The sequence below is a fragment of the Colletotrichum graminicola genome (genome assembly GCF_000149035.1).
Source record: "Colletotrichum graminicola M1.001 genomic scaffold supercont1.2, whole genome shotgun sequence".
Lineage (NCBI taxonomy): Eukaryota > Fungi > Ascomycota > Sordariomycetes > Glomerellales > Glomerellaceae > Colletotrichum > Colletotrichum graminicola.
In genome coordinates, this window is record NW_007361006.1 from 499,265 (window position 1) to 517,649 (window position 18,385).

Genomic DNA, 18,385 nt, shown 5'->3' on the forward strand with positions numbered 1-18,385 from the left:
GGGGCGTTGCGGTCCCCCCGGGAGGATGCTGCCTTCTCGTTCGGATCGGCAATTGATGTGACGTGTTGGCAATGTCGCCCCTCCTTTGTTCAATATCGACAGACTCGTCCTGTGCCGTCGTTTCGGCCGTCGCTTCTTGCGAGAAGGGAGGTTTGCGCGGGTGGTTCTATCTGGGTGGGTAAATCTACAGCTACCCGTCTGTCTCTCTCTTTCTCTCGCTCCGTCGCGAGTGTGACCCGTGCTTTCGGACGAAGCTTGCCAATTGAGACTTTCTGCCGGCGCATTGAATCTTACCGCCTACCCGATGCGAGTGGATTATATACGTATCCAATACGACAAATGCGGTATGAACAGAAACTTCATTCAAGATGCATACCTAATTATTGGAAGAATCAGATCGATACACAAACACACGTGGATAATGCAAAGAGCTAGAGACATGAAAATGGTGAACGCCCTTGTGAATTGATTTTCTTCTTATAGTTGGGGGGGAAGCACTACATAGGTGATGGCATTTGACCTTGACATCGTCACTGAACTACGCGTCGTTCTTGTCTCCCTCAGCTTCGGCCTCATGAGTTGCTCGGTGCAGCTCGACGCTCTCCTTATTGTCTTTGCCCTTCTTCTTCATGGAAAATTTGTTGCTCCAGTTAGTCATTCTGCTTTCCTTAGTCTCCTTAGACTTGGATGGGCCGAGAGACGGGCTGCTTGTGAAGCTTTCGTAACTTCGACCAAACAAGCCTTCCTCGCCGTAATCATCAATGTCGCCGAAACTAGATCGATCGGCTGACAAATTCTTGTCCGAGTTGGTGGTGCTCCCTGGCCCCTTCTTAAACAAGCCAGAGTCTTTGCTTAGCCGAGATGACAGACTGAATTTGCTGGAGCTTCCTTTCCTGAAGAGCTTGCGGTAAGCGTTTTCTTGATCCTTGGCGTTAGAGTCGGATAAAGTGCTTGACACGGCCCTGTCAAGCGTCAAGGACTCTCGGGACTCAGTAACAGAGGTCTGGGTATGGACGGAGAAAGCATCGCGGGACTTTCTCGAGTCAGTTGGAGAAGTATCATAGCCTTGCGGCGGATCCAGGCTTGGCGTGGAGAGCTCTCTGGTTTTGCCCTTTTCCTTAGCTTCCTTATCTTTGGCTTTGTCCCTGGCCTTGTCCTTGGACTTTGTCTTGTCCTTCTCTTTACCAGAGTCGCTTTCCTTGTCTTTGCTGCGGAATAACCCACCAATGCCTCCAATAGAAAAGGTCGGTGCTGCAGGATTGAGACGTTGACTCAACAAGGATTTTGAGTCGGAATTCTGCTTACTAGCCGGCGGTCTGCTGCCAATGACTCCGACCTGGCTGGGCGAGACCTGCGGATCGTTCAATGCTTCGTGGTCCAGAATTTCGTCGTCGGCAGAGGCCAGCGTCGTCTGCAAAGCCGCAGGAGAGCCATGAAGAGAGGGCCGTCTCGACGGAGTTCGCGAAGGCCACGGACCGTCGGGAGACCATAAGCGATTTCTCTCGCCGGGGTGGTTCCATATAGACCCGCTGTCAGTTGAGGGACGGGGCAAGTCTGCTGAAGTCATGGAAGTCGGTCTGGGGCTGCTAGGATCCCGGTCTACAAAAGAACCATTCCATAGCATTAAACGACGGGCCGAGGAGAACATGCTTCGTCCAAGGTGGGAAGCACTGCTTTCCATGGTCTCGGGACCCGCTGAGTTCCTGTTTCGACCCAAGGAGGAGAAGCTAGTTCTACGGCGAATGGTTCCCTCTGGGTCGTCGGCCTGCCGAGGGAACGACTGGCTCTGACCGTGCTTCAGGCTACCCAGTATCGGTCCACCGTCATCAACAGCTTTGGCACCCTTGCCTCTCTGGAATGAAGACAGCAAATTCGTGAACCGGTGTGCTGCCGGCGATGGCTGTCCGCTGGGAGAAGAGGTAACGTCATTGAACGATGCGTGGTCGCCGTTGTCAGGCGCCAATTGCGGGAATGCAATCTTGTGCGAAGGCCCAAGTGGACTTGAGTGAGCACTGTTGGACCTTTTGGACGATTGTGGCGAGTGGGCGTCATATTCGTCATCCGGCAAGAATGGGCTTCTTCGAGAGAATGAATCGGGGCTTGCAGAGTCGTCATCGCCCAAGATACCGGACGGTAACAAAGCCGCAGCTGTAGGACTGAGCGGGGCATTACTGGTGAGAGCTCTGAAGTCTGCATCCGAAAACTGATCGGCGCCGAAATTGTCGGCTCCAGAGATTTCCAGAAAATGCGAGAAACCAGTCCGGCTGCTGAAGCTAATCGGAGGCTCAAAGGAGTCGGAAGCAGGAAAAGGCCCTGTTGGGGATGACATGGCGGCGTTAGAAAGGGAATTTCCGGTACGGCTTCGGCGTTTGACCTGTGCGGAGAGGTTCTGGTCGAAGTCGACACCGGAAGAGTTTGCTTGGTTATAGAACTGGAGACTCTGTTGGTTCTGGGCGTAGACCTGAGCGTGGAGAACGTGTATATGGCCTTCCAGTTGTTGAGATTTTCGGTTCTCCATGATGAGTTGGCTCTGGAGTTCCCGTCGCTTCATTTCGAAATCCCTCTTCATCTTTCGGTCGTCCTCCCGCCAAGTGTCGTCTTCCTCTCCGCCCGGAAGCTTTCTCCTAGCATCTTCAAGCTCCTTGAGCTGTTCCTTCTTCTCTTTGTATTCGGTCTCAAGTTGCGAATACTCATCCTGCAATGCAGAGTTGTCCTCGTCCAAGTGCTTAATTTTGAGGTCGCGGTCCTGCTCCAAGCTTTCCTTCTCAGCCGCAAAACCCTTGCGCGTCTTCCGCATGTTCTCGATCTCGGCGGTCCACTTGTCGATATTATCGATGATCTTCTTGCGCTTCTCTTGCTTTTCCTTGAGTAGGTTCTCTTTCCTCGCCTTGTCCTTCGTGGCTTGGCGCATCTGCTCATAGGTAGCCTTGACCTTCTGCCGAAGTTGCGCTGTGTTGTCGTCCTTTTCCTTTTGCATCTTTTTCTTCTCCTCCTTTTCTTTCTTGAGCCGCTCTTCGAGCTGTTTGAATTCGCTTTCTTCGGAGGCGTGTAGGGATGCTGTCTCGTCAATCTCCTTCCTCGTCCTCTCCAATGCATCGGCAAGGTCTTTGAGTGAAGCCTCGGGCTGGTCGCCCCCAAGATCCTTGATTGACGGCTGTTCTTGGCTCGCTATGGAAGGGGAGTGTCTGCGATTAACGGTGTTGCGTCTCTGGCCTGAAGGCCCGTCCCTCACAGCAGCAGACCCGCCCTCGAGAGATGGGGCCGCCTCGATGGTGGGAACTTGACTGCGACTGCCATTGTCCTCAAGACACGGGAACTGTCCTGACTTGGGGTCTTGATCTTGAAAACTGTCGGGGAGCCTCGAGTTGCCTAGTTCTGGGCGTCCGTCGGATCGGTAGGTACGCAACCGTATGACCTGGCTACCGGCTTGGAAATTGTTCGGTCCGACAGCGATGACGCGTATGTTGTAGCAGTGGTTGGGCCTCAGACCTGTAACAGTAATTGCCGTTTCTTCCTGCCTCGACTCGCCCACTGTAAAGAATTATCAGAAATACTATCCACGACCACCAACGAAGCGGGCCCAGACTGACCATTTACGCCATTCACTTGGATCAGGAACTTCTGCACAGGTCGGTTGTGCGTGGGACGTGTCCAGTTGAGGGTCGCGGCGTCGGGCCGGATGCCGGCCAGGGATACGTCTGGGGCCTCGGGAACGTCCACTCCGAGGATGCTGATTAGGTCGGTCGTCGGCTTCCAAAGGGTTTGCCAAGCGCGATGAAGCAGCCTAGAAACGGTCAGAAAGGACTGGTCTGGGGAGGTCGCGTGCGCGGAACAAGGTGGTAGTGGCACGACAGGTAACTGGAGGGCAGAACAGGTCGCGTGGGAGAAACTCACCAAATGACTGCGGCGAGCGTCACCAGCATACTGGCGTGACGCACGAGCAACTCATCCAGGCTCCAATAGCGAATACCCTCTCGGGTGTAGTGAACAGACCAGGCGAGGCAGAGGGAGGCGTAGAGCGGAGCGACAACCCAAAAGGTTGCGAGGGTGGCGGCGAAGAGGACGAATTTTTGGAAGCGGCTGTTTGGTCGCTTAAGCCACCAGGCGACGAGGGAGCTGATGAGGAGGATTTTCATGAACAGGGTCCATAACATCGCCGCGTCGAGCTCAAAAGTCGGAGAAAAGGAAGGTAGGGAAAGCGGAAGGGTAGGGGGAAAGCGAAGGGGGAGACCGTTCGCTAGTCCTCTCAAGGGCGGTCTGGTGGGAGAGAACAGAAGTCGGTCAAGGAAGGAATAAAAAGGATGGAAGAAAATCTCGGCAGTCGTGTTGTCTGCGGCGGCGATGTCGACAACCATGACACTGACCGGGAAAGAGCCAGCAGGTGGACTTTTCGGAACCAAGAGCCACTGTGACTGCGACTGTAAAACTGCCAGAGTATACCTCACATCCGTTACGCGTGCACCAAAATGCGGCTAGTTGCACTCTGTCCGCCAATGCCCTTGCACCGTGTATCGCTGCTAGTGCAGTGCACGGTGTGGGAGCGGGTGATCGGGTGCAGTCTTGAATGGGAGGGAGGGGCGGTAAGGCAGGCAGTGCCGGGCACCTCCTGAAGGGGGGGAGGGGCACGAGATGCGTCTCCCGCTCAGATGGCGGGGATGTGATTTCCTTATGCTCAATGGGTTTTCCTTTCTTAAATTTGAAAAAATCTCCCAATTTCTTTTTTACAATAGAACGGAGTCTTTTTCTGCTGTTTGATCCTTGGATTGAGGAGCAGAAAATTGTAGGAAGTAGGATCTTGGCAGGGAGGGACCTAATTGTATCCTTTCTGACTCGCAGCATTCGCATAAGCAGCAAATATTAATTGTCAACGGCAAACACCCTGCAAGCTTCATATCTGCGTAGATGGGGTTTTACCAACACTCCAAAGCACATTCTGGTCTGGTCGAGATACAGGAAGAAGCATACAGGATCGTTGGATCGGGGATGCTGCTTGTCCCTCTTCTCAAGCGCCGGACTCGTAGGTTCAAGACCGTCTCCAAAAGGTAATCGATAACATTTGATTATTGACATTACAGGACCTAACAGTGGCGAGCAAGCAGCGGGGCAGCTCACCATTTGGTACCTACCTACGGATACCTAGCCCAAGGTTGACACTTGGTTCCAATTCTTTCTCGTTCAGCGTGCCAAAGTCCCATGGGCGCTGTGGTACGTAGGTAGGTAGGTATTTGAGGCTCAAGACCACCGACCCCTTTCGCCCACTTGATGTCTCCTTGTCTTGACTTGGCGACCCCAGCCGCCTGGTTGGCCTGTCCAAACTTGGATCTGGCCATGCTCACTTCAAGGGTTTGATATGCAAGCAAGGGCGTCTTACCAGTTCCTAGCACTTCACAATCAACGCCACGCAGCACAGCCCCGATACGCATGTCCGGAAGTGGCTGCTCACCTCTGTAATATTGTAAACATCACTACTCCGTACATCCCATTGGATTTCTTACGTGAGCCCAGGATTTAGATCCACCGCCCTCGATACTTCTCGTATCCGGAGAGAGAAGATCCCCGTACACCCTTCCCGAAGATGCAGGCCCTGACCTGAGTGTGAGTCTGCCTCCGGGCCATGTGCTGAGGTGTCTGGCTACTGAGGGTCCCCTGAAAACGACTTAGAGTGAGGGGTGTGCAGCCAAAAGCAAGCCATCATCCCCTGAAGGCGTCTTGTGGCCCTGGAATGAGGGGCTCCGTACCGCCTGAAAACGATCCCGGGCTCGATTTGTCCAATCGTTCACTGATCTGACCTGACAACTGGCGGGGGGCTGGACAGCCCACTCACTAAGCAGCTCCCACTTCGGCACTATATTTGGACTGTTGAGGGGTTCTTGGCGGGGACTACAAGTAAGGTAGCTCTCCAGCTGGCGACTTCAAGTGTTTAATTCCACCCTGCCTTTTGGTTCTCCTATTCCTCTTCTTTTAGCTTCAGACTCCTTCTGATCTGCAAATCATCATCACTTCCGACTGTGCTTTGACCATACATAGTTCCAACTGAACCGATCGAAGGCCACAATCCACCGAGATACCCAATACACATTCATCATGGAGGCCATCAAGTCTGCTCTGAACGTCGACTCCAGCAAGGTCGCCGCGACCGAACCCTCGGCCGAGCAATTCGCCCAGCTGAGGGAAAAGTACGCCAAGGCAGGACAGGACCACGTCTTTACCTTCTACGACGACCTCCCTACCTCCGAAAAATCCACCCTCTTCCAGCAGCTGTCTGGCTTCGACCCCGAACATATCAACAAGATCACTGACCGCGCCCTGAACCCCCCCAAGACCGATGACGCCTCCGCCCAGTCTGGCCTCGAGCCATTGCCCGAGTCTGCTACTGCCAGTATTCTTGACTCAAAGCCTGAAGACATTGAGAAGTGGTACCAGTCTGGTCTTGATCTGATCGGTCAGAACAAGGTGGCCGTTGTGCTGATGGCAGGCGGTCAGGGAACCAGACTGGGCAGCTCCGCTCCCAAAGGCTGCTACGACATCGGCCTTCCCAGCCACAAGTCACTCTTCCAGATCCAGGCCGAGCGAATTCGCAAGGTACAGGAGCTCGCGGCCAAGAAGGCCGGCAACAGCAGTGCTGTCGTCCCTTGGTACGTCATGACATCCGGTCCCACTCGTGGTCCCACGGAGAAGTACTTCCAGGAGAACAACTACTTTGGTCTTGACAAGACCAATGTCTTTATCTTCGAGCAGGGCGTTCTGCCCTGTATCTCCAACGACGGCAAGATTCTGCTCGAGTCCAAGGCCAAGGTCGCCGTTGCCCCGGACGGAAACGGAGGTATCTACCAGGCGCTTGTCGTCTCGGACGTGATGGGCGACATGCGCAAGAGGGGCATCGAGCACATCCACGCCTATTGCGTCGACAACTGCCTAGTCAAGGTCGCCGACCCCGTCTTCATCGGCTTCTCTGCCTCCAAGAACGTCGACATCACTACCAAGGTCGTGCGCAAGCGTAATGCTACCGAGTCGGTTGGTCTGATTCTGCTCAAGAACGGCAAGCCCGACGTCGTTGAGTACTCCGAGATTGACAAAGAAACTGCCGAAGCCCAAGACCCCAAGCAGCCCGGCATCCTCAAGTTTCGCGCCGCCAACATTGTCAACCACTACTACTCGTTCCGTTTTCTCGAGAGCATCCCCCAATGGGCGCACAAGCTGCCCCACCACATTGCGCGCAAGAAGATTCCCTATGCCGATCTCAAGTCTGGCGAGACGGTCAAGCCTGAAAAGCCAAACGGCATCAAGCTGGAGCAGTTCGTCTTTGACGTCTTCCCCATGTTGGAGCTCAGCAAGTTTGCTTCCATGGAGGTGAGGCGTGAAGATGAATTCTCGCCGCTCAAGAACGCACGCGGCACGGGTGAGGATGACCCCGACACCAGCAAGCGCGACATCATGCTCCAGGGCAAGCGCTGGCTCGAGGCTGCCGGCGCCACCGTCACCGGCGAGACCACCGAGGTCGGCGTCGAGGTTTCTCCCCTCTTCAGCTACGTAAGTTGTTTGTCCTTATCAGGTCTGCAGGTCTGGTGCTAACAGATGCCATAGGGCGGTGAGGGATTGGAAAAGTTTAGCGGCAAGGAAGTTAAGGCCCCTGCTGTTTTGGAGATTGAGTAGATGTATAAAGCTTAATGACACGGACAATGGGCGTTTGATAGAGAGCAATGAGTTCGAGATTGCCATCCAGGAGATGGATTCGGTGATGGAAAGCAAGCCTTGAAGCTTGAAACGGTTCAGACCCATAAACAAAAGCAATGGTTACATGACCAGTTCTATCACATGCGAAAGAAGGCGCAACGTCCAAGCGCGATGCCTATCTGGCTCAGGTGTACGGAGTACTGTTGGGTGTGATTATTACCTACCAAGTTACCACTTATAGCAAAGCAGGGCTTTTCTTTGGGAAGACGAAGTTGCACCACATAGCCTCGCGTTCGTCCAAACGATGACTCCCCTCCCCCGGAGGCACCTGCAGAGCGGAATATTGTGATTTTTTTTTGATTTTTTTTTATTTTTTGCCAGAGCCGCTGCAAAGCAACGCAAATTGAAGCCCAGGGGTATCCGGGTTTTGGCTCGTCTCCAAGGCTGGGTTGGCCCTGTACAGACGCGACCTTGTGATGGTGCATTGTGCAGTTGTACCTGGACAGGTCGGCCCGGCGGGACTGTCCAACTTGGGACTGGACGAACATGGCAGCCAGCGATGGCTTGCTGTTATATCCGTACCTAGTTCTCGATTCCAATAGTTCTTTATTTCCTCTCAGTCCACTCCTGGTTTATATGGGGCCTCCACAAGGATAGGATGTGCAGAACAGAAGCATACGCAGTACTCCGTACGGCCGAAGAAAAAAGCGTTGGGCCCGTTCTTCAGCATGGTTTGTGATTCGTGCTCCTATTTGTTTGCACTGACGACCTCGGCCCCTCGGCAGTTGCAGGCAGGTAGCGTAGTACAGTCTTCATCGGTGAAGAACTGGAACAAACGCCTCGGCACGGAGATGGATTCCAGAGCTGGCGCCTAGCAGATCGAGATTTCATAATAGAAAGCATGGGTGGGGACAGTGTACAGGCTGTTGCGAGATCTGATGTAAAGGGCCTGATATTCAGTTGGCTACAAGAGACGGAGGGGTAAGGTTTGGCAATGACATCAGCACTCAGAAGGCGATCGACTATACGGAGTACAGATAAGTGCTTTGTTTTTGTTTTTTCTAGGGGAGGGGAAGCAGCAGTGACGACAAACGGCAGCAGGTCCGCGCTGCACCAGGAGTCATGCGGTGTCACGAGTACCTTCAATGACACAAAACGAGTCAGCCGACTGGACACTTTAGGAGGGTATTGAGCTGTGGGGTATCGTATTTACCATGTGCAGAATACACCCCTTTCTCAATGCGTATCATGTATCAGTCACTACAGAGGTCGTAACAATGACAGGCAGCAGCGCAACAAAAGAGGCTGGGGAGACCGAGTTCGGTTGAGTTGCGTGAAAGCCGATAGGTGGGGGTTCTATAAATGGGACGAAATACGACAATATGACAACAGACTAGGTACTTGGCTATGATTGAGGTTCCTCTGGGCTCCCAAGGCTGAACCCAATTGATGGATTGAAATTCCATCGGAGGAATCAAAAGGCACGGACAGCGGCTTAAGGCACAGAATAAGACAAAATGTTAAATTAGGGGGGAAAAGTGTCTGTGAAACTTTCCCATTTCTTCTGCATTCCAAAAAAGCGTCTAACGCATGTAAAGCCCGCTAGGGAGCCTTTTCTCTTGCCACAGATGCCAGGCCAGCTCAGAACCTTTGGGCCGTGGCCCCCTAATGTCGGCATTGGCCCTTCTAGCGTGTTTTTCTCTTCTTACGGCTATGGGCCGGACAAGTATGGTAGATGCGGGCAGGGCGTCTCTGATGCGGCCCAGGGGGGCTTTCCCCCCCTTCTTTTTTATTTCCATTGGGGGACCTGGGGCTGCTCTTTTTTTTTCTCTTGGGCGGCTCTTGTCCTCTTGGGCGGGCTAGTTTTTGCTGGGGCCGAAACGGATGTCCACCTTCACATGATCCCGTACAGCGTTTACGTTGTAGTAGGTACCGGGTCATGGACAACCTTGGCTTGCCGTAAGTACCTAGCTAGCTTGTTGGGCTGGCTGTCGACCAACAAGCAAGGGTAGGTACTTACCTATGCTTGACCCCCTGTCCTGTACATATGCGCTAGGCCCTCCAGGCGTGCTACTTCCCTCCCGTACGTACCTCGCTCCCATCATGCCTCATCGCCGCCGCCGCCGCGGTTCCTCTCAGCTGTTTGTCTTCCCCCCAAAAGTATTCAGCTTCGTCATGTTTGTACCATCCACCTTCCACCGTCGCACACATATCTACTGAGGAAAAGGTTGCTCGAACGAACCTGATGGCTGTTCTTTTTTCCACCTCTCCAGCTACGGACCCCCGAACCCCCGACCCCGCGATACCCAAATTTTGATCGTGATTTAGTGTATCTATTCTTCCCGACTTCACACCCTTTACACCATCCTTTCCGTCCGTGATTCTCTCTCTCTCTCTCTCTCTCTCTCTCTCTCTCTCTCTCTCTCTCTCTTTCTCAGAGCAAATCCCACCAAGTATATGCGTTGCTGCGCTGATTGTCCCGCTCCCTTGCTCTGCGCGCGCGCCTCTCGAACTCACCAGTCGGCTTCTCTCGACTCATTCACCCTCGCAAATTCCCACCACCCCTCCCTCCCACCCTCGTACCCTGCATCCCAATAATAATTCCACACGACCCTCCCCAACAATTAGTTTACACTCCGCTCCGCACTTGTCGTCGCCGCACAGCTTAACTTAAGCTCCCGACTGCCGGCCTTCCTCGGGTTCGAGAAGTCGCAGCATCATCTCGCCCGGGAAGCCCTTTGCTGTCGTTTCTCTCCCCAACTCCAGACTATCCCCTCGGAAGACTCTCGCGCTCCAGCCCGTCGCAAACGACTGAGACCCTCGCGCACCATGCAATACGTTCGAAACCTCAGCGCATCCGTCTCCTCGACATGGAACTCGATCAACCCGGCAACCCTTAGTGGCGCCATCGATGTCATCGTCGTCGAACAAGAGGACGGAACCCTCGCATGCTCGCCCTTCCACGTACGCTTTGGCAAGTTCTCACTCCTTCGGCCATACGAGAAGAAGGTCGAGTTCAAGGTCAATGGTGTCAAGCAGGACTACTCCATGAAGCTTGGCGAGGAGGGCGAGGCCTTTTTCGTTTTCGAGACCAGTGATACCATTCCGAGAGACCTGCAAACCTCTCCGCTGGTCTCTCCGGCATCCAGCCCTCCTTTAAACCCGGAGAATCCTTCTTCGCCCAGTCTCGGTGAACCAGAATTGCTTGACCTGGACTCCGAGTCCGCGAAACCCCGTCGTCCGCCTCCCTCAGTCATCCACAGCGCAACTTTTGGAACCCATGGTATGTTCCTAACACACCCTTTGGATGCTCTGTCTGGATCGACGGCGCTAACCATCGCAGGATTCAACACTCCTCTTTCAACTTCGCCGGACATCTCCCACTCACGAATGAGATCAGAAGACTGGGGAGTGGCTACCCAGCGCCCTTACAGTGACGATGTGATTCGTAAGTCGGCCCGCGCAAGCGAGCGTGCTTACGGTGAAGACATGGTTGATTTTGCCACGTCCGAGAGATCTCAGAGTCCACCTCCCCTTGCGCCAAAGGAAGCGCTTGAACGGGCGCTCATGCTTTCCAAGGAGCTCTCGGCCAACAACATTCCTAGCCATGTCACAGAAAGCGGCGACTTGATGTTGGACATGACTGGATTCAAAAGCAACGAGGAGGATGTGTTCCGCGCCGAGATCCTCGCCCGAAAGATCCTGTCCGAGGAGCTCGAGGGTCCTTACGACATCGGCTCGCTTTTTGGTATGGATGAGCATGGAAACATCTGGATTTACAGCAGTGAAGAAGCCAAGGAGGCGGCCAAGAAGAAGACGATGGAGGCGGGCTACCGCCCCAATACTATCATCGCGGCGGATGCTGCATCGGATCCTGGGTACCAGAGCGACGGCAGTGATATTACGACCACTGCGCCCTCGCCGATTCACAGGCGGACCGAGTCGGATGCTGGAGCTTCTGGCCTGCAGACTCCTCCCAGAACCCCTCCCCAGTCGACGGCCGGAGACCCGAACCTGAACTACGCCAAGACGCTGCGGCTCACTAGTGATCAGCTGAAAGCATTGTGCCTCAAGCCTGGAGAAAACACCATGAGTTTCACCGTAAACAGGGCGACGTGCCAGGCCAACATGTACTTGTGGAAACACGAGACCCCCGTGGTTATTTCTGACATTGACGGCACCATCACCAAGTCGGATGCCCTGGGCCACGTTCTGAACATGATTGGCCGTGATTGGACGCACGCAGGTGTAGCCAAACTTTACAGCGACATCGTCGCAAACGGGTACAACATCATGTACCTGACCAGTCGATCAGTGGGGCAGTCCGACACCACACGGGCATACTTGGCTGGCATTCAGCAAGGGCAGTATCGGCTGCCGCGAGGACCTACAATTTTGTCCCCAGACAGAACCATGGCTGCCCTTCGTCGCGAGGTTTACCTCAGGAAACCTCACGTATTCAAGATGGCCACCCTCCGCGACATCCGGCATTTGTACGGGCCGGATCGGACACCGTTCTATGCCGGATTTGGGAACCGCCTGACGGACCAGATTTCGTACAGGACGGTAGATGTTCCAAGGAACCGCATCTTTACCATCAACTCCAACGCAGAGGTCTCTCTTGACCTGCTCAGCTTAAATAAGCTCAAGTTGAGTTACATCAACATCAACGAGGTTGTCGACCACTTCTTCCCGCCCGTGAGCACTTTGGTCAAGGGTGGCGGAGAGGAGTATACAGACTTCACGTACTGGAGAGACACTCCGTTGGATTTGGACGAATTTTCTGCCAGCGACACAGATGACGATGGTGAACAGGCCGACCTTGAGGAAGACATGGACGACGATGAAGAGATCGGAGACGAGATGGGCCAGAGCTATATTTCGCGAGACTCGGTTGATGGCTACGGTGACGAACGTGAAAGCATTCTCAGTGGCAGCATCGATGGCGAGGATCCACTTGCAGCCTCCATCGTGGAGGATGATGACGCCGACGACGAGGACGCCGAAGAGGAAGACGACGAAGACGACGAGTACAACGGTGCCGACCTCGACGTGCGAACCCAACGCGAGCGGACTCCTCAGCCCAGCGGCAAGGAAATCCAGTCTTCCGCACCTGCGCAGAGTGTGCTCGTAGAAGACGTCGGGGCTGAACTCATCACTGGGGTAAATCATCTCACCCTTGCAAAAGGTGTGCAGAAGTAGTGTGCTAAAAGGAGGGACAGGCTGCGGTTTACAATCCTAATGCTCAAGCAGGTTCGAACTAATATTCCGTGTCCGTGCGCTTCTCTTGTTGTACCGGGGGCTATAGAGGTGGTTGATGGCATACGAGCATCAATGGCGGCTGCTTTTATTTCAAAGAGGGGGGGGGGGGTGGCCAACAAGAAATGTTACGTTACATAGCGACAGGCGTTTGGAATTGGTGCTTCATATTGTAGTGGCCTTGTAATAGAGATACTACATGACTCAACTGTCAATCTTGTTAGGCTCCTGTACTTCCGAAACATCCCAATGGTATTTCCGATTGTACTTCATTGCGAAGTTTGTAGAGGTGTGGCTGAATCGATGGCTCTGTAGGTCTTACGGCTCATCAGCTAAACTAGAGAAGACCAAAGCGTTCGTTCCCGTGAACCTCCCTGAATAAAAAACTCCGGAACGGCCTTCCTTTCCCTTTCCCTTTCCCCACTTGTTCTTGGATGGCCGCAGATGATACATTGTCCAGCTCAAGCACAGCTAGAAGGCCTCTACCCACCTTACTACCACCACTTTTGCTGGACCATGGGCCCCGAACGGTACATGGACGTAGCACCGCCCTTCTAAGACGTGCCCTCCATCTCTGCGTCCTCGTCAACGTCCTTGCCGAACACGTCCTCCATCGTGCCGCCTTCAACGCCGTCGCCGCCAATGTCCTCATCGGCCGTCGCGTTCGTCGCCTCCACGCCCTCCATGGCACTGTCGCCACCAGCCGCGCCGGCGCCGTCCTCGCTGTCCTCGTTCTCGTCCTCATCAATGCCCGCCTCCTCCCACACATCCTTAAGCCCCCAGCTAACACCGCTCAGCACGAAGCGCTCGCTGGGCAGCCGGAGACCCCACTCATTCTGGGCGACCTTGGGCAGCGCCGTCTTGTTGCGCTCGCGCGCGAGCTCTTGCAGCCAGTCCTTGGACACGCCGCCCGCGCCACCGCCCCCGCGGAACTGGTAGCCTAACCGCGCGGCGATGGCGAGCTTCACGGCGTTTGCGCTGACGGCCGCATCGCCCCCGGCGCCAGGGATCGCGCCAGCGCCCGAGCCCGAGGCGGACGCCTTGGAGCCGGCCTGCGAGGTGTAGGGGTCCGCCGACAGGTATATGGCATCGGAGAGGATGCTCGAGGTGTGGCGGTAGGCGAAGTCGAGGAGGAGCAGGGGTACGCGCGACTCGTAGGATGTGACGCCCTGGGAAGTGAGGAGAAGTTCGATCATGCGGGCATCGCGTGGCCGCGGGGCCGAGGCGTTGGGGTTGAGGGGTGTTGACTGCTGCTGTGAGCTGTTTTGCTGTGCTTGTTGTGATGCTTGTTGGGTAGATGAGGATTGGGTCGGCTGTGACTGGGACGGGGGTTGCGAGCCTATTACCGACGCCGCGGCGGTCACTTGGGTGTTGGGGACTGCCTGGGAGGTAGAGGCGCCGGCCGAGGAGGAAGGCACGCCGTTTATTTGCGGATCCGAGGTCTGCGAAGCCATCGTAGCGGTAGGCTAGGCTGCTTCGACAGCACTCAGTGCAGTAGAGGAATTATCGTGTATCAATTTGGTGGGTGGATAGCATCTCCTCGTTGCGACTGGTTTGGAGATGGTTGAAGCACGATGGTCGAAGGACGATGGCCGATGCGACAAGTGCCAGCTAGGCCAGGTGCAAGGAACCGAGAATTGGCGCTAATGGAGATTACCCAGCCTAGTAGCAAAGGTAGTTCGTGAGAAAGGCGGAAAGCAGCACCTTTTGTCGCAGTGGGTATCTGAGTATTCGTGATCGGGTCGCGGAAAGAGCTACCAACCCACGAGGCGCGTTAGCCATTTCCTCCTTCAAGTCTCGCGATTCTGTACGGCAGTCGTATTGATCCGGTCCGGGGCTCTATCGACGCTTGGACCACAGCTTAATTACATATGGAACAAGGGTCTCGGGCGGGCAAATAGGCAAGGCGTGGATTGGATGCCCTCCAAAACCTGCATGGAGGGGCAACGTTTGCTTTGCCCCACCTCACCACCCGCCGATGCAGGACATGGTAAAGTGGTGGTGTCACACTATGTAGATTTTTTTCATACTTTTGAGTGGCGGTGCTCTCCTTCCCTGACACTTGACTCACAAGGGGCTGTTTATCTCGATAAAGAAGTGACATTCTACTTTCTTCAATTGGCTCCTAAGACAGCCTGCTTCCCTCATAGGATTGTCTCGTATCTTCTCCCATATATACCAATTAGCACATTCTATTTATCGTGTATGTGAGAGAGAACAAGGGAAGAAAGGAGAAGATATCCCTCAACTCACTCATTCACTCATACACTCATACAGACCAGTTCACAACACAAGCGGCCATGGAAACGACACTACCTTTCCCCTTTCTCATCAGCGTGGCTGTTCCGCCCGGCTTGTCCAAGCTGGACGGCCTTGACCGGGAGCAGGTCTCGATCCTCGGGGCCCCCTTCTTTGAGGCCAACGACCAGACCCTGGAAAAGTTCCACAACTTCCTGAAGCAGCACAACGCAGAGTTCCGCGGATACTTCGACGTCACCCGCATCTCGTCGCGCGACGATGTTGTCTCTCTGCTCGACGCAGGTGCCCGTATGGTCTTCGTCTCCCCAGAGAACCTTGCCCAGTACGAAGAGTTCGGCTCCCGTGTGGGCTCCGTCCTCTCCACGGCCGACGTCACAACTAAGCCTGCCTCCAAGCACGCCGTCCTCGTCAAGGACTTTGACTCGGCCACATGCGACCTGGGCTCCTTCATTGAGCGCTGTAAGGTCGAGAAGCTGCCCAACTTGTTCATCAAGCCCGTGCCCGAGAGCAATCTCGACCACTTTGTCGACATTGCCAAGCAGTGCTGTGCCATCCCCGTACTGCCGTCTGATGGCTTGACGGCCAGTAAAGAGGAGCCCAAGAAGCTGTCACTGTCCAAGCTCATTTCATCATTTTGGAAATCGGACAGGCCGGACGGCCTCATTCCCACTGTCGTCTGCGACGAGTCCGGCACCGCGCTGGGCCTTGCCTACAGCAGCGCCGAGAGCGTTGGCGAGGCTCTGAGGACCCGCACTGGGGTCTACCAGAGCCGCAAGCGCGGCCTCTGGGTCAAGGGTGCCACGTCCGGAGATACTCAAGAACTCGTCCGTATCGCGCTGGACTGCGATAATGACACGCTCAAATTTGTCGTCAGGCAGAAGGGTGGCTTCTGCCACCTGGACCAGCACGGCTGCTTCGGTGACCTCAGCGGCATCCCTAGACTTGAGCAGACGCTCCAGTCACGCAAGAAGTCCGCGCCCGCAGGATCCTACACCGCTCGTCTCTTTTCCGATGAGAAGCTCCTGCGGGCGAAGATCATGGAGGAGGCGGAAGAGCTTTGCGATGCCAAGACCCCTCAAGAGGTTGCCTTTGAGGCGGCCGACCTGATTTACTTTGCGCTTACCAAGGCTGTTAGCGCGGGCGTCAGCCTTGCTGATATTGAGAGGAATTTGGATGCCAAGTCGTTTAAGGTGAAGAGGAGAACGGGAGATGCTAAAGGCAAGTGGGCTGAGAAGGAGGGTATCAAGCCTTCTTCAGCAACTTCCCCTGCAGCGGCAGCGGCACCGGCGCCCGCACCAAAGGACGATGAGTCTGACAGGATCACGATGCGCCGCTACGACTTGACCAAGTCGTCCGCTGCCGAGATCGGCGAGGTGCTGAAGCGTCCATCACAAAAATCACCCGATGCTATCCTAAACATCGTCAAGCCCATCATTGACGAGGTTCGGGACGGAGGCGATAAGGCCGTCCTGTCCTACACCCACAAGTTCGAGAAGGCCACGTCTCTGACTTCCCCTGTCCTCAAGGCCCCCTTCCCCAAGGAGGCCATGCAGCTGTCCCCTGAGTCGATCAAGGCCATTGACATCTCCTTCGAGAACATCCGCAAGTTTCACGCCGCCCAGAAGGAGGACAAGCCTTTGCAGGTCGAAACCATGCCCGGTGTCGTCTGCAGCCGTTTCTCCCGCCCCATTGAGCGCGTAGGCCTCTACGTGCCCGGTGGCACCGCCGTCCTCCCCTCCACGGCCCTCATGCTCGGTGTTCCCGCCATGGTTGCTGGTTGTCAGAAGATTGTCATCGCCTCGCCGCCCCGTGCGGACGGCAGCCTCACCCCGGAGATCGTCTACGTCGCTCACAAGGTCGGCGCTGAGAGCATTGTCCTTGCCGGCGGCGCCCAGGCTGTCGCCGCCATGGCCTACGGCACGGAGAGCGTGACAAAGGTCGACAAGATCCTCGGGCCTGGTAACCAGTTCGTCACGGCGGCCAAGATGTTCGTCAGCAACGACACCAACGCCGGCGTCAGCATTGATATGCCTGCGGGCCCTTCCGAGGTCCTCGTCATCGCTGACAAGGACGCCAACCCAGCTTTCGTCGCCTCGGACCTGTTGTCCCAAGCGGAGCACGGTGTCGACAGCCAGGTCGTGCTTATCGCCATTGACCTCACCGAGCAGCAGCTGCAGGCCATCGAGGACGAGCTACACAGCCAGGCTATGGCTCTGCCCCGTGTTGACATTGTCCGCGGCGCCATCGCCCACTCCGTCACCATCCAGGTCAAGACCGTTGACGAGGCCATGCGCATCAGCAACGATTATGCTCCTGAACACTTGATACTGCAGGTCAAGGACGCCGAAAAGGTGACGGAGAAGGTCATGAACGCCGGGTCTGTCTTCATCGGCGAGTGGACGCCCGAAAGTGTCGGTGACTACTCTGCCGGTGTCAATCACTCTTTGCGTACGTTCACAAAATTGAACTTGCCCAGCCCCCCACCCTCCTCCCACATAGTTGAATAAATTCTGACCGACACCACAGCTACGTACGGATACGCCAAGCAGTATTCGGGAGTCAACCTCGCATCCTTCGTCAAGCACATCACCAGCTCCAACCTGACGGCCGAGGGCCTGCGCAACGTCGGCGAAGCCGTCATGCAGCTCGCCAAGACGGAGCAACTCGAGGCCCACCGCAGAGCCGTGGAGATCCGCATCGACCATATGAACCGCAGGTAAGACTTCGATTACGAAGGCATGCCACACAAAGGGGTAAAAATGAGAACAAAGTCGATTGATTGGGGGCCAAGGCAAGGGAGGGGCTCATGAATTTATGTATTTATGCCCCAAAAATGTTATTGAACATGTAGTGGGAAAATGAACTTTTGTCTTGCTGAAAGCTCGCTTGCCTACTTACGTTATGTTTCTGCCCCAACTCCAACTCTGACTCGACCCTGCCAGTGTGAACCTCTTCCTCTCAAACCTAAGGTTAGAGCTCATCTGACGTCTCCTTACGGAGTACATACGTATCATTTGTGCTCAATTAGTTCCTGCAAAACTCAGGTCATAAGACAGAGGAACAGTTCGGCTAGGACCATCGTTTGCGACTTGCGCATTCGAGTGGCGATGTGTGTTTTCTCGATCCTGGAAACGGAGCATAATAGTGGTGCTTCAGGGGGGTGCCTCCCGCCGATTTTATTTGGGCGAGAAGG

The 18,385-nt window shown here is 55.0% G+C and overlaps 5 protein-coding genes across 5 annotated transcripts; 3 read left to right on the plus strand and 2 right to left on the minus strand.

Moving 5' to 3' along the window:
- Nucleotides 1-538: 538 nt before the first annotated feature.
- GLRG_00613 (fibronectin type III domain-containing protein) lies at nt 539-4,154 on the minus strand (the record flags this gene model as incomplete). Its single annotated transcript, XM_008091298.1, has 3 exons — nt 539-3,531; nt 3,591-3,784; nt 3,895-4,154. 3 exons carry the CDS (start codon nt 4,152-4,154, stop codon nt 539-541), a joined length of 3,447 nt encoding a protein of 1,148 aa, XP_008089489.1.
- Nucleotides 4,155-6,084: 1,930 nt separating this feature from the next.
- On the plus strand, nt 6,085-7,653 carry GLRG_00614 (UTP-glucose-1-phosphate uridylyltransferase; the record flags this gene model as incomplete). The annotated part of the gene is made up of 2 exons (XM_008091299.1): nt 6,085-7,530; nt 7,585-7,653. The coding sequence occupies 2 exons, from the start codon at nt 6,085-6,087 to the stop codon at nt 7,651-7,653; spliced, it is 1,515 nt and encodes a 504-aa protein (XP_008089490.1).
- A 2,850-nt stretch (nt 7,654-10,503) lies between these two features.
- On the plus strand, nt 10,504-12,876 carry GLRG_00615 (uncharacterized protein; the record flags this gene model as incomplete). Its single annotated transcript, XM_008091300.1, has 2 exons — nt 10,504-10,957; nt 11,018-12,876. 2 exons carry the CDS (start codon nt 10,504-10,506, stop codon nt 12,874-12,876), a joined length of 2,313 nt encoding a protein of 770 aa, XP_008089491.1.
- A 611-nt stretch (nt 12,877-13,487) lies between these two features.
- On the minus strand, nt 13,488-14,387 carry GLRG_00616 (transcription initiation factor IID; the record flags this gene model as incomplete). Its single annotated transcript, XM_008091301.1, has 1 exon — nt 13,488-14,387. The coding sequence occupies one exon, from the start codon at nt 14,385-14,387 to the stop codon at nt 13,488-13,490; it is 900 nt and encodes a 299-aa protein (XP_008089492.1).
- An 846-nt stretch (nt 14,388-15,233) lies between these two features.
- GLRG_00617 (histidinol dehydrogenase) lies at nt 15,234-17,912 on the plus strand (the record flags this gene model as incomplete). The annotated part of the gene is made up of 2 exons (XM_008091302.1): nt 15,234-17,640; nt 17,719-17,912. The coding sequence occupies 2 exons, from the start codon at nt 15,234-15,236 to the stop codon at nt 17,910-17,912; spliced, it is 2,601 nt and encodes an 866-aa protein (XP_008089493.1).
- Between the last annotated feature and the right edge of the window lie 473 nt (nt 17,913-18,385).